The 21,593-nt window shown below is 38.4% G+C and overlaps 1 protein-coding gene across 6 annotated transcripts in view; it reads right to left on the bottom strand.

Moving 5' to 3' along the window:
* The window catches only part of FAM169A (family with sequence similarity 169 member A), a 65,956-nt gene that overhangs the window by 13,093 nt on the left and 31,270 nt on the right, over positions 1–21,593 (bottom strand). For 5 of the 6 annotated variants that reach the window (XM_006055397.4, XM_006055395.4, XM_025270853.3 and 2 more), the window contains 5 exons: positions 10,950–11,129; positions 6,798–6,926; positions 4,107–4,219; positions 905–944; positions 257–407 (listed from right to left, as the gene is read on the bottom strand). In XM_006055397.4, the coding sequence (XP_006055459.4) occupies positions 257–407; positions 905–944; positions 4,107–4,219; positions 6,798–6,926; positions 10,950–11,129 (613 nt within the window). The remainder of the gene's footprint in view (positions 1–256; positions 408–904; positions 945–4,106; positions 4,220–6,797; positions 6,927–10,949; positions 11,130–21,593) is intronic. The other variant, XM_044932535.2, reaches the window with a different exon arrangement.

Genomic DNA, 21,593 nt, shown 5'->3' with positions numbered 1-21,593 from the left:
TAGAAGATTCTTCTGGATTTTCACACAAGAGACTAAAACATCAGTTTATTCTACTCTCTTACTAGCAACTTCTCCCTATAATACTGTCAATGTGACACTTTTTAAGTGTAATCAATAATCTTGTTGAATTCAAATACAATCTTCTACACCAAGGTCATTTACTACACAAATAATATAAAAAATGTCACCTTAAAAACTAAATACTATGAAAATAAGAGGACACAAAATAATGACAGTAAGATAAACAATGCTTTACTTGTTCACTGAAGCTGTGGGAGAAGTCTGAGGAGTCTTTTCATCTTCCCCTTGAGAACTACTAAACTCGGAATCCTGAAACCGCTTTCCAATCTTTGGCCGCTTTAGATGGCTACTTCGAGTACGAGTGGAAACAGGTGTTTTATCATGACCTGAGAAAAAAATAGCAAGCCCATAGTTAATTGACTGTGTAGTTAAAGAATTACCCATTAATTATACACAGAAATGCAAGAACTAAGCCAGTTTAACTCTATCACCACAATTTCACACTTCCTATCACATCAGGCTAGGAAATCATGTCAGTGACATATTTTAAATTATGAAATAATCTTAAAGTCAGTATTCATTCCTCACATATCTGTGTTACCTTGAGCTCTGCAAAGTATTTGTGCATTTTCACTTAGATTCTCTTCCAATAATCTTGAGAAATAAACAAGGCAGACATTATGGTCCCTATTTTACAGGTAAGGTAATGAAAAAAAAGAGGTACGATAGCTTATCTGTTCACACAGCAGAATCAGTGGTACCAGAACCCCGACCTAGATATTAGAGGTGTGTAAGTCTTTATTTATACTAAGGGACACACTCACACACACTTAATTCTAACACTCTCAAACACTTAAACTAATAGACCAGCTGAATTTCTTACCTTCAGAAGTACTTGCAAAGGCATCTTTTAGAGAATCAATCTAAAACAGAGATACATATCAAAACCAAAATTTTAGACCCTTTTTCCTTCCTATGCATCTACTTCATTCAGTTTTAAAGAAAATCTTTTAAAAACGTTTTCAAATAGCACCTTTTGTATTCATCATCCATCAATTAAGAAGACTCACTTAAGAAGTAAAAAGGCTATCTTATAGCTTCAGTTTATTATAAGCCTAAGCACTTGTGAACCCCCCTAATGTGCAATACTGATATACACTGCGGTTTCCACGTGTTCTGTCCTCAGCTCCTCTCTCAGTCTAAATCCTCCTGGGTAATTGTATCTACCACCTTTACTTCAACATCTCCTTGCTGATGAATCCAAATATGCAACGTAATTTCCCCAACTTCTTTCCTGATTTTCAAAGCTCTATTTCTAATGAAATCTCTCTCCAGTGAATACTCCAACCCAATTTCCTATCCAATCTGTCCCAAACTAAACTCTCATATTTAATCAGTATTATTCTCTATCTTGGTTATTGGCAATAACAATTTAGTATGCTATTCCAATCAAAGACCTGTGGGGCAGTAAGGACTTCTTGTCCTTCGTTCAACCAACCACAAGCCTGTCCATTAGGACGCTGAAAAATCTCTCAAAACTGCCCCCTCTTTGGTATTACCAATGCTGCAATTTGGGCATTTATCATCCTTAACATGAAGGTGTACACCTTAAATATGTATAATTTTTGTCGATTATACCTCAATAAAGCTAAAATACAATGTAGTTAAAATAAACAAAATCACTTCCCCATGTGGTTACTCATAAGAAGAGTTTAATATGGGAAATATTTTCCTTGATTAAAATATTACAGTAATATGAAGAATTTCTAAAATGAAAGAAAATCTAATTTATATCACCAACCTTTACAGTACAGTGAAATTTTAATGTTCTCATTAAAATGACACAAATTGTTTGGCTTAATATTAAAGTAAATCACTGCTCTCACTACATGTATGAAACAAACAGATTTTTCTACTTTCCCTTGTTTTATGATATCTGATCAATAATAAAGTAATTTGAATATAAATGAGGAATTTGGAATGCAACATAATACAACGGCTTATTCCGAAGCCTGAAATTCCAAAGGTAGGGAAAAAAACTGAACTCCTTATATATATTGTATTATTTATATTATCCTTAAAAATGCTTTTTAAAATTTTTACTCAAATAGTCATCACTCATGCTAATTAAGACAGAAGAAGAGAGGCACAAATAATTCCCCAAAGCACTTGTCGTTGAAATGCATGTGCATTTACACAGACATATTCAACACTCACTAAAACTATATTCAGATACCCACATACAAAATAATTATGACTATATTAAAACCTTCCCTGGTGGCTCAGCTGGTAAAGAATCCACATGCAATGCAGGAAGACCCAGGTTCGATCTTTGGGTCAGGAAGATCCCCTGGAGAAAGGAATAGCAACCCACTCCAGTATTCTTGCCTGGGGAATCCCATGGACAGAGGAGCCTGGCAGGCTACAGATATGGGGTTGCAAGAGTCGGACATAAGTGAGTGACTAACCAATGTAATAATAATGTAAAAGCTACCACAACAAAATGCTGTAAAAAATAAACCTCTAGGATCCCACCAATGAACCGGTATTTTAAGTAATATCAAGTAGGTTTCAGAGAAGTACCTGGTACATCCTCTGGAATTCAGTAAGCAGAGCTGCCCTTCTACTTTCAGGTTACCTAGTATTTGCAAAGTGCACTACATTCCACGGTGACTTAACACATATAGCCTCAAACTTCCCCCAAATAACTTCACAACCTTTGACCTATTTCACTTCAAGAAATTTATCTGTGCAAGGAAATACTTACATTTGCACAAAGATGCATGTGTAATTGTGTTCATGGTCGGGACATTTATAAAAAACAAGCATAATATGTTAAGAAAATAAATGCTGGTATTTATATAGAATAGTGTGCTGCTGCTGCTGCTAAGTCGCTTCAGTCATGTCTGACTCTGTACGACCCCATGGATGGCAGCCCACCAGGCTCCCCCGTCCCTGGGATTCTCCAGGCAAGAACACTGGAGTGGGTTGCCATTTCCTTCTCCAATGCATGAAAGTGAAGTCGCTCAGTCATGTCCGACCCTCAGCGACCCCATGGACTGCAGCCTACCAGGCTCCTCCATCCATGGGATCTTCCAGGCAAGAGTACTGGAGTGGGGTGCCAATAGTGTGCTACCTAACAACAATGATTTAATACAGTAATGACAGGGTTCTCTGGTGACTCAGTGGTAAAGAATCTGCCTGCCAGTGGAGGAGAAAGGGGTTCGATTCCTGGTCCAGGAAGATCCCACATGCCACACAGCGACTAAGCCCGTGCTTCACAACTACTGACCCTGTGCTCTAGAACCTGGGAGCCACAACTACTGAGCCCACATGCTGCAACTGCTGAAGCCTGTGCTCCCTGGCGCCCAGGCTCTGCAACGAGAGAAGCCAGCGCAAAAAGAAGCCCTCGCGCTGCAACTGCAGAACAGCCCACCCAGCAACGAAGGCCAGCACAGCCATAAACAAATAAATAAAAATTAAAAAAAAAGTAATGACCCAGAAAATGCTTACAATATTATGTCAATGGAGAAAAGCAGTTAGAAGCATGTATGAAAGTGAATGAAAGTCGCTCAGTCATGTCCGACTCTTTGTGACCCCATAGACTATACAGACAATGGAATTCTCCAGGCCAGAATACTGGAGTGGTAGCTGTTCCCTTCTCCAGGGGATCTTCCTGACCCAAAGATCGAACACAGCTCTCCCACATTGCAGGTGGATTCTTTATCAGCTGAGCCACAATGAAGCTCAGTTAGAAGCATAAAAGAATAAAAACAGAAATGAAACTTACACACGTACATGTTTCATAATATGTATTAAGTACATATACAAAAATGTTAGTTGCTAGATCTAGGGCAACAGAATTATAGATTTTTATTTTCTTCTGTACTACTTTGTGTATTCCAAATTATTTTTCAAAGAAATTAAATCTTAGAAACCAATGAACAAAAAAGGCCAAGTAACACAGTAGAAGTTACCTAAGTCTGCTGAATGAACAGTAACATTTAGAAAGTTAAGTAGTGGCTGAACCTGTTTTAGAAGCAGCACACTTGGTATTTCCTGTGGTAAACACACAGTGTACCTACAGTTAGCTGCATCTCGCTAGGCTGACTGTCTTCAGCTCTTGCTTCGTATTCTGGAACAGAGGCAAGACTGTATTCTCCGGATGTAGATCTTTTAGCTTCATTTTGAGAAATTGCTGTGTGAAAAAGAATTTTTAAAATTTTAACCCAGTTAGTATTTGGTTTTAATTGTCACATTCTTTGTACGGATTTTTACAAAAGCCCTAAACAAGGGTATTAATATTCAGATGTGGGATATTCCTTCACCAATATCTTAAAATGAAACCTTAAAAGAGTTTTAAATAGTTTATCTGCTATTTAGCAAATTTAAAGAGAGATGCATAAGACTGAGTACTACCTTTGATCCCCTGATGCCTATTCTGTGCTGAGTAACCTGTGTTCATTTCTTACCCACCAATTTCTACTGGACTACTGAGCTATATTCTATTAGGTTACGCTAGGTCTTCTTACTAATAATGACATAAATGTTTAAATATAACACAAATTCCAACTTTAGAAAAGAAGGTCTATTACTAGAGAGATCATATTACAACACATTGGACTATTCTGGACTATAAGACCATCATTCAGTTCAGTTGCTCAGTCATGTCCGACTCTTTGCGACACCATGAATTGCAGCACGCCAGGCCTCCCTGTCCATCACCAACTCCCGGAGTTCACTCAGACTCACATCCATCAAGTCAGTAATGCCATCTAGCCATCTCATCCTCTGTTGTCCCCTTCTCCTCCTGCCCTCAATCCCTCCCAGCATCAGGGTCTTTTCCAACAAGTCAACTCTTCGTATGAGGTGGCCAAACTACTAGAGTTTCAGCCTCAGCATCAGTCCTTCCAATGAACACCCAGGACTGGTCTCCTTTAGGATGGACTGCTTGGACCTCCTTGCAATCCAAGGGACTCTCAAGAGTCTTCTGCACTCAGCTTTCTTCACAGTCCAAATCTCACATCCATACGTGACCACTGGAAAAACCACAGCCTTAACTAGACGAACCTTTGTTGGCAAAGTAATGTCTCTGCTTTTGAATATGCTATCTAGGTTGGACATAACTTTCCTTCCAAGGAGTAAGCGTCTTTTAATTTCATGGCTGCAATCACCATCTGTAGTGATTTTGGAGCCCACAAAAATAAAATCTGACACTGTTTCCCCATCTATTTCCTATGAAGTGATGGGACCAGATGCCATGATGTTAGTCTTCTGAGCTTTAAGCCAACTTTTTCACTCTCCTCTTTCACTTTCATCAAGAGGCTTTTGAGTTCCTCTTCACTTTCTGCCATAAGGGTGGTGTCATCTGCATATCTGTTATTGATATTTCTCCCGGCAATCTTGATTCCAGCTTGTGCTTCTCCCAGCCCAGAGTTTCTCATGTTGTACTCTGCATATAAGTTAAATAAGCAGGGTGACAATATACAGCCTTGACGTACTCCTTTTCCTATTTGGAACCAGTCTGTTGTTCCATGTCCAGTTCTAACTGTTGCTTCCTGATCTGCATAGAGGTTTCTCAAGAGGCAGGTCAGGTGGTCTGGTAGTCCCATCTCTTTCAGAATTTTCCACAGTGTGTTGTGATTCACACAGTCAAAGGCTTTGGCATAGTCAATAAAGCAGAAATAGATGTTTTTCTGGAACTCTCTTGATTTTTCTGAACCATAATCACAGAAAACTAGCCAGTCTGATCACACAGACCACAGCCTTGTCTAACTCAATGAAACTAAGCCATGCTGTGTGGGGCCACCCAAGAAGGACAGGTCATGGTGGATAGGTCTGACAGAATGTGGTCCACTGGAGAAGGGAATGGCAAACCACTTCAGTATTCTTGCCTTGAGAACCCCATATGAACAGTATAAAAAGGCAAAATGATAGGATACTGAAAGAGAACTCCCCCAGGTCGGTAAGTGCCCAATATGCTACTGGAGATCAGTGGAGAAATAACTCCAGAAAGAATGAAGGGATGGAGCCAAAGCAAAAACAATACCCAGCTGTGGATGTGACTGGTGATAGACACAAGGTCTGATGCTGTAAAGAGCAATATTGCACAGGAACCTGGAATGTTAGGTCCATGAATCAAGGCAAATTGGAAGTGGTCAAACAAGAGATGGCAAGAGTGAATGTCGACATTCTAGGAATCAGCGAACTGAAATGGACTGGAATGGGTGAATTTAACTCAGATGACCATTATATCTACTACTGTGGGCAGGAATCCCTTAGAAGAAATGGAGTAGCCATCATGGTCAACGGAAGAGTCCGAAATGCAGTACTTGGATGCAACCTCAAAAACGACAGAATGATCTCTGTTCGTTTCCAAGGCAAACCATTCAATATCACGGTGATCCAAGTCTATGCCCCAAACAGTAACACTGAAGAAGCTGAAGTTGAACGGTTCTATGAAGACCTATAAGTCCTTTTAGAACTAACACCCAAAAAACATGTCCTTTTCATCATAGGGGACTGGAAGGCAAAAGGAGGAAGTCAAGAAACACCTGGAGTAATAGGCAAATTTGGCCTTGGGGTACGGAATGAAGCAGGGCAAAGGCTAATAAAGTTTTGCCAAGAAAACGCACTGGTCATAGCAAACACCCTCTTCCAACAACACAAGAGAAGACTCTACACATGGACATCACCAGATGGGCAACACTGAAATCAGCCCATCATTAGGCAATGCTTCTACACTAGACTTGTATCCAAACTGAAAACAGTCTTACCTGTAATTTTAAGTGTTTCTCTTTGTAACGCTCTGGTGATTGGTATTCTCTGGTACCAGTGTCCAACACCTTCAACTTCCCAAAGCAGTTCATGGTCTCCTGGATATTTTTCAAAGTACTGGTTGCAAGCTGAAACACACATTGAAACTTTTCTAGAAATCCCAGCAACCATATTGGAATGAATGGTTAAAACGCTGTGTAATGTGTATTTTATCACCAAAAAACTGTTGAGGAGACACTGCTCTGGGAATATTTTCCCCTCACTTAATCCAAGTGGTAAGTTCTCCTACTCTTTGGCCTGGCTGTGTCTTTTGGCTCAAAACTCATCAAGAGGTGAACCCAGTTTTCAGGCAAGACCTTTAATAGGGCAAATGAAGAGAACTTCTGTGCTTTTTAACTTATATCTGTATTTTGGGAAGTGTGAAAATCTAAAGTAATTCTGTAAATCTGAATACATAAAAAATAAGTCTGAAATTATTACTTTTTTAAAAACTTAAAAATCTTTAAAATAAGAATGCACACAAAATAATGTTTTGTAGTGTTTCTAGATGTGAAACCACGGGCAGGAAGGATACACACCAACTTGAGGAACACAATTACCTCTGGGGAGAAAAAGGTGAGAGGGGGATGGGATTAGGGCCGGGTTCAAAGAGAACATCAACTGTATCTACATCTTGTTCAAGTCTCCATCTTGTTTAATTCTCTTCAATGAAAATATGGCAAAATCTTAACATCTGTTAATCTGGACCCTGAACATGTGGACAGCAGGATGCCATTTGCTCACTTTCCCCCCACATATTTGACAATATTTCTCAGGTTCTTTGGTTGCTCCCACACCTATCAGGAAGCAAAAAGCTGGAGAAAACCAGTAGGCCACACTGAGTCCTTTGTCTCAATTAAAATAACTAAAATAGTAGAGAATGCCTTACATAATACATAAGCACCTGAAGTTCATTTAGTATTCAATTTATTTATCATTAGAATCCTTAAAAAGGGTAAGTAATAAGAGACTCTGCCTACAGTAGATGTGTTTGCATGCCTCCCCAAATTTAGTAAAGCAATAATTAAGACTTTAAGAGGAAAATTCATTTTCAGATTATCCAGGGTAGACAGCATTCATTCCATTCTCATGTATGGGCCTAGAGAGAAACTGTGATTCAAGATGAGCATGCAATGCTTGGTTCTTGTTTTCTGGATTTTTGATATTAAAAGGGAGAAGAAACTTAGAACAAAAACATTTTTTCAGTGAATATCTGATGGTAGATTAAAATCAGTGGTAAATTATATACTATATAAGTTTTCACACAAATCACTACATCTGGTGCTCCTCAGGCAGGTCAAAACTCTCAAAATCTAATGCATTGAAGGGAAAGAATTTTTCTATTTCTGGATAGGTGTCATCTGAGGCAGGAACCGAACTTTTTGCTTTAACAGTCTTCTCAGTAATCTTTTTGGTAGAGAAAGTTGTCTGTTTCTGTTTGAGCAGTCCATTCGTCTTAACTGATTTTTCTGTAGCTCTGTTGACAGTTCCCAAAGCCTTTCTTGCAGTTTTTGGTAAAGCTGGTGGAGCATCAAACATTTTGCCAACACGTGGTGTTGAAACCTGAGATCTCCCATCCAAAGCTTTGACTGAAGGCACAGACCCCAGCTTCAGCCCGTCCTTAGGAGCCACATGGATGCCTGGTTCTCCATTTTCCTTATCAACATAGATCAGAGTAGATCTGAAGTAAGATCAAATCTTACTTCATTAAGAAAAGAGCAGTACTACAGGCTTCATACAAATATAAATCCACTAACAGCTTTTAAAACACAACAACAAAATATATACACACAACAGAAACAGCGTTAAAAAAGACTAAATTGAGGTACATGAATCCATAGCAATAAATCTTATGAAGATGAGTAGAAAAAGCAAATTGCAGAATTCATACAGTACATATTATTCATATAAAGTTTTTTTTTTTTTTTAATTTATTTTCAAGGATTGCATTCAGACCCTTGGCACTGAAAGCACAGAGTCCTAACCACTGGACTACCAGGGAATTCCCTGAAGCCTTTAAACAGGTAAAACAATATGACACTGAGACTTCCCTGGTGGTCCAGTGGTTAAGAACACGCCTTCCAATGCAGGGGATTCGGGTTTGATCCGTGGCTGGACAACCAAGAGCCTACATGCCTTGGGGCAACTAAGCCCACATGCCACAGCTAAAGAGCCCACCTGATGCAACTAAAATCCCACACCAAAAGGACAATTAAAAAAAAACATGACATTGTCGGAGTGTGTGTGTGTGTGTGTGTGTATAAAGTCGGATAAATGCATGGGGAAAAGAAATGCCAAATTAAGGACACTGCTTGAAGGAAAGTTACACAGCTCAAAACAGCCTGGAGTTAAACTCCCCTCCCGGTCCTCCCCACCATTCTATGCAAAACAAAGAACTCTCTCACCCGAAGAAAGAAAATGGACATTAAGGTTGATTTGCCCAGCTCCCAGCTGGTCCAGCCTCTGGCCGATCTCCAGAATTCCTTGCCCCAGCCGTGTAAGAGAGAACTACTCTGAACAACCTTAGAGAACAGGCCCCCTTAAGACAGTAGATCTCCACATATATGCCTATATATACTTGATCTTTTCTTGGGTTAGTGCAGGAGCTCACTAATCTGACTGGTACCCCTTCTGGCCTCATTAAAGGTGACCTGTTCCTGTACAGTGCCGGTCTCATTCTTTTTGTGAACCCCGCTTTCTCTAACTCCGTACCTACAGTGCTTATTTCAAGGAAGGGAGAGAATAAGCTAATTGGATAGGACAGGAGTACAACTACATTGGCAATAATCCATTTCTATGGATGCTACATGCTGGATGATACATGAGTATTTTGTTACCTCCTACTTTTTTTTTGTATATTTGAATTTTTTAATTTAAAAAGCTACCACAGGGAGTCCCCTGGTGGTCCAGTGATTAAGACTCTACACTCCTAAAGCAAGGGGTTAGGGTCTGATCCCTGAGAGCCAACAAAAAAACCTACCACAGACAAATAACAAATAACCCAAAGAAAGAATGGTTAAAGGGTCTAAATATACATTTTTCCAAAGATGATACATATATGACTAATAAGCACATGAAAAGATATTCAACACCAAATGTGCATCCAGAAAATGAGATGCCACTCCACATCCACTGAGAGGGCTACAGTAAAAAAGACAAATAATGGAATTTTCCGGCAGTCCAGTGGTGAGGACTCTGCGCTTTCACTGCCAGGAGCAAGGGTTCGATCCCATCAGGCAATTAAGATCCCATAAGCCTTGCAGTGTGGTCAAAACTTAAAAGGACAAATAATAGTAAGCATTGGTGAGGATGTAGAGAAACAGCAACCCTCATACAATGTTTACAAGAATGTAAAATGGTGCAGTTGCTTTCAGGAGCAGTTTGGTAAGGTTATAACCAAGCTATTTCATCCACACCTAGATATATACACCAGAGCAATGTTCACTCAAAAACTGCACAAATGTTCACAGTAGCATTATTCATAATATCTAAAAAATAGAAACAATCCAAAAGTCTACCAACTGCTGATGGCATATCCACACAATAGAATATTTCTCAGCTATTAAAAAAAAAATAATGAAGCACTGAGTCAGACTACAACATGGATGAACCTTGAAAACATTTATGCAAAACGAAAGAAGTTAGACACAAAGAGCTTACAATATATCATACAATTACATTTATATGAAATGTCCAGAATACGTAAATCCATAGACACAGAAAATAGATTAGTCGTTGGTTGCTAGGGGACGAAGGAATGGAGGAACGGCAGAGTGACTGCTAATTGGTACAGAGCTTCTTTTGGGGATGTTGAGAATGCTCTAAAATTAGATAGTGGTTATGGTTGCACAGCTGTGAAATAATAAAACCACTGAACTGTACACTTTATGAGGGTGGATTTAATGGTATGTGAATTCTATTTCAATTTCTTAAAAAAAAGTTACCATACCGCAAAATGCCATTTATGCGAGGTAAGGGCACATAGACTCTATTGACCCTAGAGTCAAGAATGTAATTTACTTAATACTGACATACACACATTTAAGATAAAGTGCAGAAACAAGTCAGAAGTGACACTGATACAAGTTTAACTAAAAACTTAATCCAATTACCTATGTACATGAGAGAGGTCAGGGGATACCGCAAGCCAAGTGCATCTTCTGTAAAGGAATCAACAAAGTCCTCCAGCATATGAAGCCCAAAGTCTTTGCCTCGATATTTCTTTCTTACAAACATTGTATCCAGAACTGGCAGTTGGTAGCTTTGGGTAAGAAACGAGGCACATGTGCTTCCTGCAGTCATAAAACAGAAATCCAACAATTTTTCACATTTAAAAGACCATGTAGGTATATATATTTAGAGAACATGAGTTAAGTCTGAAATTGGTTATTTTTTCTTACATCACTAATGTTAAATAAATGCATAAATTTTACAACATAAAATGCTTTCCAGCTATTACATATCATAACGTATACCTGAGATGATGAGAAGAACTACGTATTTTACAGCTGGCAACAGTATCTCATGCAAATTAACTATTACCATTTGATGAATTGTATGATTGAATATATATCTCTGTCCATAGACCTGTACCACTTTAAAGCTCATCAACTATTAAAATTTCAAACTTAAAGAGTATTTGGTGATTGCATAAGTACACGAAGTATCCAATTCCAACCTTAGTACGTGAATATTCATCTTTTCCCTTTACTTTTTCCCTAGTGAGTACAGTTTCATTTTTATCTACTTAATGACGGCAAAGAAGTGAATTAGTTCTCCAAATTTTTAAGGACTATGGATTAGGACTAAATGGAAACATTGGTTTTTAGAAATGGCTAAGTCAGCAATCTTTCCTCTGTGAATACACTTTTTAAAATATCCTGTACATTTAAGGTTTAATAGGAGAAGTGTTTGTAGTAGTAAGTAAATATGCCTCCCCTTATTATATTACAGAGCTACACTGATTTGTCTTTTGAGAATCCTGATTTGGGTTTTGACCCTTCAAACAGATGTATAAGCTTCTATAATGTATCTTAAGACAGTCTCTAAGTAGAGGACATCATGCCGGAGTCACTTTTTAAGTTAGCTATTGGTCAGTACTCTACTCTTTTAGTACTTCAAGTAAAACAATTATTCTCAGTTATATTATTCACATGATTTTGGATAGTTATAATGATGTAGTTCAAGAAACAAACAAAATTTCAGGCAACAAACCTTTCACAAATTAACTTTTACCAATCATATCATTTGATGAGATAGTCAATATAGCAAGGCATTTTAAGTTCAACCATATAATGAATTACTCATTATTAAGCTGGAGAACTTCAATAACTTTTTGCAATAATCTCTGTAAGAGGGCATGACAACCCACTCCAGGATTCTTGCCTGGAGAATCGCCATGGACAGAGAAGCCTGGTGGGCTATACAGTCCATGGGGTCACAAAGAGTCAGACACGACTGAGCGACTAAGCACACACACACCAAGACAACTAATTTAAATTCAAAATAGGTAACACACATTGTTATATACTTAGTTCTTAACCACTGATGTTCAGTTAGGACACTAATAAGGGTCAAAATGTCTTACAGAGTGGCTGTAATTAACAATATTGCTTTATGTACATTAAATTTATTAAAAAGGTAGATCTCAAGCTTCCCTGATGGCTCAGTGATAAAGAATCCACCTGCCAATGCAGGAGCCACAGGAGACTCGGGTTTGATCCCTGGGTAGGGAAGATCTCCTAGAGGAGGAAAGAGCAACCCACTCCAGTATTCTTGCCTAGAAAATTCCACAGACAGAGGAGACTGGCAGACTACAGTACCTGGAGTAGAAAAGAGTTGGACAGAACCGAGTATGCACATCAAATTAAAAAAAAAAACCATAGATCTTAAGCATTAGCACCTCAAAAAAGGAAAGGAAGAGGGCTTCTTTGGTGGCTCAGTTGTAAATATGTATATGTAAATCCCAATGCAGGCGACAGGGGTTCGATCCCTGGTCCAGGAAGATCTCACATGCCATGGAGCAGCTAAGCCCATGTGCCACAACTATAGAGCTTGTGCTCCACAGCCAGGGAGCCACAGCTACTTAACCCTGAGCACCCCAGAGCCCGTGCTCTGCAACAAGGGAAGCCACGCAATGAGAGGAAACCCTGCGTACAACAAAGGCACAACACAGACAAAAGTAAATAAAATTATACACACACACACACACACACACATTATATATATAAAAGAAGGAAGAAAGAAAATGGCAACCATGTTAGGCAATTAATATACTGATTATGATGAATATTTTGTAATGTGTATCAAATCACAACTTCAACTTATCAATTATACTCAATAAATCCAAAATAAATACATAAAATTTTTATTAGTCTAACGGGTAGCCTCACCAACAAGCTACTATGACTAGCTTTTTTAATGCCTTAAAATTAGGGTTCTCTCATAGTAACTGCTAGAAGTGATAAAGAAATCAAGAGACATTACTTTAAAAATAACATTAATTCAAAGGACAAAGCAAACATGAGAAGAGAATCCTATCTAGTTCGTAATACTGCCTGAAGATCTATTGCTTTTACTGTTGTGCATGCCTCAGAATACCAAATATATGAAGTAAATTTCCCACAAATTGATTTTTTTCTATTTTTACATAAACATTCCTTTAAACAGAGAAAAGGTAGAGTCTAGTATCTAATAGTGTTAACAAGGTCAATTTATGGAACTAACAGTTTTTACAAAGTCTAAAGTTCTACTTACTCACCATGTACATATTCATTTCAAAAAACCATGCTAATTCTCTTCTTGTGACTATACCTTAAATTCTTATTTTTATATTTCTATCAGGTTCTACCCAGATATAAGAGAAATCAAATAAAGGGCAGAAAAACTTCCCGTTACTAGAGATTCTTCAGACACATCAACAGCACAAGTACTTAGTAATTAGTGGGGGGGCGGGGGGGGGTGGAATGGACTACAACCTTAGATGAACTTTTCATTAAAAATCTACTAGTTGAAATGAAATTTAATTTAGCACTGCACAAGAGGCAGCTTGGATGTTTACACTCCTCAGAGCTTCACCTTTGGCCACAATCTTTTTCTATATGCTCTCTCTGGGTAATCTCACCTACTCTCAAGGTTTCTACCATTTATCCAAATGCTTATGATCACAATCTTTTATTTCTGTAATGCATGAAACTTACTCCAAGATGAATGGAAGAGCTCATATAAATGTAAATACAACAAAAAACACACGGTCATCTCCAAATACAGAGAAAAAGCATTAGACAAAATCCAGCATATTCATGATAAAAATACTCAAGGTCTTCAATTTGATAAAGGGATCTATGAAAAACCTCACAGCTAATAAAAATCACACTTAATGGTGAAAGACCAGATATTTTCCCCTAAGATCAAGAACAAGATAAAAATGTTAATTCTCACCACTTTTATTCAATATCTTAAGTAGGTTCTAGCTGGGCAATTAGGCAAGAAAAGGAAATGAAAAGCACCTAGAAAGAAAGAAAGAAAGGAAACCTTCTTGTATACAGACCTTAAGATTTTCATCTTAAGAAATTCACTAAAAAATTATTAAAACTGAAAGTTTTTAAAGTTCAGCAAGATTACAGGATATAAGATCAACTTACAAAAATCAATTACGGACTTCCCTGGCAGTCCAGTGGTTAACACTGCGGGCATCCACTACAGGGGGCGTGGGTTTGATCCCTGGTTGGGGAACTAGGATCTAGACCCTCAAGTGCCTTGCAGAGTGGCCCCAAAAAAAAAAAATTCAATTGTATTTCTAGGCACCAGCAATGAACAATCTTTAAATGAAATTAAGAAAACAATTCCACTAACAAGAGCATCACTAAATAATAAAATACTCAGGAATAAATTTGGCAAGAGTACAAAATTGAAAACTACAAACATTTAATAGGAATTAGGGACCTCCCTGGTGGTCCAGGGGTTAAGAATTTGCCTGGCAATGCAGAGGACACAGGTTCCATCCCTGGTTAGGGAACATCCCACATGCTGCAGAGCAACTAAGGCCATATGCCACAACTACTGAAGCCCACGCACTCTAGAATCCCTGCTCTGCAACGGGCGGTCACTGCAACGAGAAGCCCACACACCATGACTACAGAGTAGCCCTCGCTCACCCCAGCTAGAGAAAGCCCATGCACAGCAACGAAGAGCCCCTGGGATGCAGTGAAGACCCATTACAGCCAAAACTAAGTAATTAATTTTTCAAAAAGCCAAAGGAATTAAAGAACAGTTAAATAACTGGAAAGACATCCCATTGTTCATGATTCAGAAGACAACATTGTTAGAATGTCAACACACCCCAAACTGACCTATAGGTTCAAAATTCCAGCTGGATTTTTTGCAGACATTGACAAAAGTAATCCTAAAACTCATATGGAAATGCAAAAAAACACAAATGACCCAAATAATCTTAACAAAGAAGAACAAAGTTGGAAGACTTCCCATTTTAAAAGCTACAAAGCTACAGTAATCAAGCCAGTGTGGTACTGGCACAAGAATAAATAGCAATCAACAGAACAGAAGTTCCAGAAACAAAACCTCTTATTTTTGGTCAACTGATTTTTGACAGGAGTCCCAAGGCATTTCTATGGAAACAGAACAGTCTTTTTAAAATGAATGGGGGTAGGGCAACTGGATATCCACATATGCAAAAGAATGATATTGGGTCCCACTCCCCTTTTTTAGACCACATACAAAAATTAACTGCAAATGGAACATAAACATAACTTTAAGTGCTGAAACTATAAAAATCTTAGCATAAAACACAGCAGTAAATCATCACCTTAGGTCAGGAAAAGTCTTCTTAGCTATAACACCAAAAGCAAAAGTGACACAGAAAAAGATAACTGGACTTTATAAAAACTAGTGCTTCGAAGGACATCAACAAGAAAGTAAAAAGACAATCCACAAAATGAGAGAAAATCCTTTCAAATTATGTACTCGATACGGGACTTCTATCTAGAATATATGAAAAATGCTTACAACTCACTAATAAAAAGACAAATAAAACCCAACCTAAAAATGAGCTAAGGATTTAACAGACATTTCCCCAAAGACACACAAATGGCCAACAGGTATATAAAACATGTTCAATGTCTCCCATCATCAGGGTAACAGCAAACCAAACGAGGTTTCACCTCATACGCATCAGGATTGCTACCAGCAAAACAAAAGACAACAAATGCTAACAAGGGTATGGAAACCTGGTACCCTTGTATACTGTTACTGGGAATGCAAAATGGTGTAGCCACTATGAAAAAAAGCACAGAGGTTCCTCAAAGTTTTAAAAATAGAACCATCACAGACCCAGCAATCCCACTCCTGCGTATATATCCAAAATAATGGAAATCAGTATCTCGAAGAGATTAGCAATTCAATGTTCACTGCAGCATTATTAACAATAGCCTAGATGTGGTAACAACCTAAAGGCCCACCAATGAATGAATGGATAAAGAAAATATGGGGGGGGTGGGGGGGCGTGTTGTGTAGGATATATACAAACAGCTTCAAAAAAATGTCCATCTGCCTTATGCAACAACATGGATGAACCTTGAGGACATTATGCTAAGCGAAGTCAGTCAGCCACAGGACAAACACTGCATGATTCCAATTACATGAGACATCTTGAACAGTCAAATTCCTAGAAGCAGAGAGCAGAACAACGGGTGTCAAGGGCAGAGTGAGGGAAAACAGGCTTCAAGTTTCAGTAAAGCCAAGCTCTAGAGACGTGCTATATACAACACGACACCTATGGTCAACAATACTGTAATCTATAGTTAAAAGTCTGAAGACAGTAGGTCTTCTGTTAAGTGTTCTTACCACAATAAAATAAGATTAAAAAACATATTTTAAGATAAATAATCTAGACAGAAAGGAGATTAGTGGCTTCCAGGAATTCCAAGATAAAGGAAATGAGGAGTGACAGACAGCTAAAGGGTACAGGAATTCTTGAGGTGATGAAGATGTTTTTGAATTAGGCAGTACTCATGGTTGCACGACTCTGTGAACATACTGAAAATCACTTAAGGGTAAACTTGATGATATGTGAATTATAATAGGATGGACCTCAAAATAATCATACTGAAAGAACCCAGACCAAAAAAAAAAATGTACTATATGATTCCAATTTATAAAAATCTAGAAAGCAGGCTAATATATAATAATAGAGAGCAGATGAGTGTTTCCTTGGGGACAAGCTGAGGAAGGAAGGGTGGTTACAAATAGGCACAAAGAAACTTTTGGGAATAAGAGATCTGTCCACTATCCTGACTGTAGAGCTAGTATCACAGCTGTATACATAAGTCAGAGCACAACAAACACAAACACAGCTGTATACATAAGTCAGAGCACAACCAAGTGAAGTTTCAACATGGTTCATTTTCTCCAAGTCAGTCATACCACAATAAAGTGAGAAGGGTTAAAAAAAAAAAAGACAACTCAATTTAAAAATGGGTAAAGGATTTGAACAGATAGCCCAAAGAAGACACAATAATGGCCAAAACGCATGTGAAAAGACACTCAACATCCTTAGCCATTTAGTAAATGCGACTCAAAATGACAATGCCATGCCACTTCACACCCACCAGATTGGCTACAGTCAAGAAGACAGATAAAAAGAGACGGGAATACCAGACCAACTTACCGGCCTCCTGAGAAACCTGTAGGCAGGTCAAGAAGCAACAGTTAGAATCAGACATGGAACAACGGACTGGTTCCAAATTGAGAAAGGAGTACGTCAAGGCTGTATCTTGTCACCCTGCTTATTTAACTTCTATGCAGCGTACATCGTGAGAAACGCTGGGCTGTATAAAGCACAAGCTGGAATCAAGATTGCTGGGAGAAATATCAGTAACCTCAGATATGCTGATGACACCAGCTTATGGGAGAAAGTGAAGTGGAACTAAAGAGCTTCTTGATGAGAGTGAAAGAGGAGAGTGAAAAAGCTGGCTTAAAACCCAACATTCAAAAAACTAAGATTATGGCATTGGGTCCCATCACTTCACCGCAAATAGATGGGGAAACAATGGAAACAGTGACAGATTTTATTTTCTTGGGCTCCAAAATCACTGCAGACAGTGACCACAGCCATGAAATTAAGACACCTGCTCCTTGAAGAACAGCTATGACAAACCTAGACAGTATTAAAAAGCAGAGACATTACTTTGCAGAGAAAGGTCTGCATATTCAAAGCTATGGTTTTTCCAGCAGTCATGTATGGATGTGAGAGTTGGACCATAAAGAAGGCTGAGCATCGAAGAATTGATGCTTTCAAACTGTGGTGTTGGAGAAGACTCCTGAGAGTCTCCTGGACTGCAAGAGATCAAACCAGTCAATCAACCCTGGAAATCAAACCAGGAAATCAATCCTGAATATTCATTGGAAGAACTGATGCTGAAGCTCCATATCTTGGCCACCTGATACAAAGAGCCAGCTCACTAGAAAAGACCCTGATGCTGGGAAAGATTGAAGGCAGGAGAAGAAGGGGGTGACAGAGGACAGACAAGATTGTCGGATGATATTACCGACTCAATGGATACGAGTTTGAGCAAGCTCCGGGAGATGGTGAAGGGCAGGGAAGCCTGGTGTGCTACAGGCCACGGGGTCACAAAGAGTCAGGCCCGACGGAGCAACTGAACAACGACAATGGGTAAATCATATGGTATGTAAATGAACCTTAATAAAGCTTAAAAATGTAAATGGAACAACAAATTTGTACACATGACTCTAATAAACTCTTTATAATCAGATTTTTCATATACTCCCCAAACCTGCTCCTTCTCCTGTTTCCTAATTTTTCAGTAAATCTCATCATCATTCTATCAGGGGCTCAGAGCAAAACCTGAGACCTCATCCTTGACTTTTCCTTCACAGCCTACGCATAATCCATTAGAAATACTGCAGCAATGACTTCATAATTTATCTTAATTATGAAGACTTCTACCCCTTTCTTCACCTCTCACCAGAGTTTTCTGCAACCGCCTCTTAACTAACTTCACTCTTAATCCTGCCATCTCTCTTTCTGGTTTTCCACACAACACAGCTACTTTTATAGAAGGCTAACCAGATTGTGTTACTTCCAAGCTCAAAATCCTCCACCAGATTCCTATCACCCAGAGTGAAATTCAGACCTCTAAAAACCTCTTCTCTTGAAACTTCAAGAGAAGTTCCTTCCTCATTGTTCCCTCACTACCTTCAGAGATGCTTGCCCTGATTAGTCTATTTAAATAGTACCTTTATTTTAAATAGTGCCCACCCCCAACACACACTATTCTTTTAATCTAGTTTTTCTTCATAGTACCTGAGAGCATATCATCTATTTGTCTATCCATTGCTATCTCCTCCTCTTAAATGTATGTTCCATGAGGATAGAGTTTGCAAACATTTTATTTCTATCTCTCAATTTCTGCTTTTTGCTCTTTCTCCTATTCGCTCTCCTCCCCTTCTTCTCCTTCCCTATCAATATAGCAAATACAAATAACTTCTGAGTAAATGAATAAATGTTCACAATATCATTCAGGATCTAGGCATCAAATTCAAGAACAGCTGTTCTGTCACAATTGAATGACTCTCTCTTTTCATGGCATCACCATTTCTACTTTGTCTAATCGGAAAAATTCCCGATTAGACATTCTCTTCTCACCTTCATAAATTCTCTTCTCACCTTCATAAAACCTGGCTAAATACCTTATGAAGCCATCAGTGTGTGATTGTCTCCACAGACACACAGCATAAAGTGAATCCTAAAGAAATAATGCTACTAGATATCTTTCCATGAGACCTTGTCATATACTACTAGAGAAGTATTCTCATCACAGTCTTCATGCTTTATAAATCAGTTAAGGTAATGTGAGCTGTTACAATAAACCAAATCTGGAAAGCTCAACATTAAAAAGTTTCGTTTTTAAATAACAATGCCACATGGTTGTTTCTGGGTAGTGGATGGCTTTCTGATTCACAATCCTTCAGTTACCTACTGCTGCCTCACAAACCATCCCCAAATGTACTGGCTTAAAACAAAATCCATAATTTCACGATTTATCACAACTCTCATACGGTATTAAGTGGGCCACTGGCACAGCTAAAGGTCCAAATGCCTCTGTTCCCACAGCAGCAGGAATCGCAGCGGGGCTTGCCAGCCGGGCACCTTCCTTCAATGCAGTTAAAGACCTTGACGCTGGCAAAGATTGAGGGCAGGAGGAGAAGGGGACAACAGAGGGTGAGATGGTTGGATGGCATCAAAGACTCAATGGACATGAATTTGAGCAAGCTCTGGGAGATGGTGAAGGACAGGGAAGCCTGCAGTCCATGGGGTAGCCAAGAGTCAGACACAGCTGAACAACTGAACAATGACAATATAGACTATCAAAAGTTATTATTTTATGTCACATTTTTGTTATTCCTCAAAAAATCTTGAACAGAAGGGCCAGAAATCTAAATTTTAGTGAGCAGAAAGTGGGTGACCTGTCCAAAAAAAGAGGTAAGATCATAGCTATAGCTCCGAGTAAAAAGAAGTTAGAAAGTTGTAACAAAAGCTAATAGCAAATGAAGAGAGGAAAAAACACTTCCACTAAATATTATTTCAAATAGAAATTTCAAAAACCAAAAATACATCTCCTGATATCGATCATAAATAAATCCCTTTGGAAGCAAGTTAACAAACTGATTTTAAAGGTGTTGATTAGATTGATAATCAACAATTAGATAGATTAGATAATCAACAATTAGATAATTAGATAGATTAGATCTTATGTTTTTCCAAAACATGAGTCTTCAAAATGGATCAAGGAGATTTACAGTTGAAGCCAAATAAGAAGTATTTCCAAAATAACACTTGTCTTCAAATTTTTTCCCCTGTCTACACTAAAATGTGACATCTGATTTATACACATTTACTATCTTTTATCTTTCTTGACATAGGACAGTTAACAAAACTTTCACTGAATTAACAAGTGGTTTTATTTTTCATTCCTGTATGAGACTTTTCTCCCGAGCCGTTTTCTAGTTAGTATAGCCCTTTTACCTTTTAATAGGTGGACCTGATCGTCACAGGCCCTGTGAGATTTAGAAACTTCACCTAGTTTTGTGGTAGACACCGATCAGACTCTGGGAATAGTCCTTTTGACAGTGCTCACTTTCAACTCTCTGTCAAAGTTCACACATACGCTGTCAGCGCACAACAGTCCTCTAAGACTTGTTGGGGAAAACACACACACACAAACACACTATCCATCCCCCAGAAACAAGCACTTTCATCTTTTTCAGTATTTAAAGTTATTTTCAGTTATTATATACATGTATAATATATATTATAACATTGTATATATTTTATATATATATATAATATAGTATTTCCAGTTATTCTAAATAACTTACTACTTCTTGATTTTTCCATTTTAGGCATGATACTGACTTCCCAGTATAGAAGATGAGAATTAACTTTTATATATTAACACATTCACACACCCTACTCCCAATACAGCAGTGACAGAATGAGATGGTTAGACAGCATCATCAACTCAATGGACATGAATCTGAGCAAACTCCAGGAGATAGTGAAGGACAAAGGAGCCTGACACGCTGCAGTCCATGGGGTTGCCAAGAGTCAGACACGACTTAGGGACTGAACAATTCTCACTATACCATAACCACACATCCTATACACGCCTTATCCTATTACCTCAATATAGTAATATATAATTTTGGCTAGACCAATC

This window comes from Bubalus bubalis, chromosome 19 (genome assembly GCF_019923935.1).
Source record: "Bubalus bubalis isolate 160015118507 breed Murrah chromosome 19, NDDB_SH_1, whole genome shotgun sequence".
Classification (NCBI taxonomy): domain Eukaryota; kingdom Metazoa; phylum Chordata; class Mammalia; order Artiodactyla; family Bovidae; genus Bubalus; species Bubalus bubalis.
This window is presented reverse-complemented; position numbering and strand designations above follow the sequence as displayed.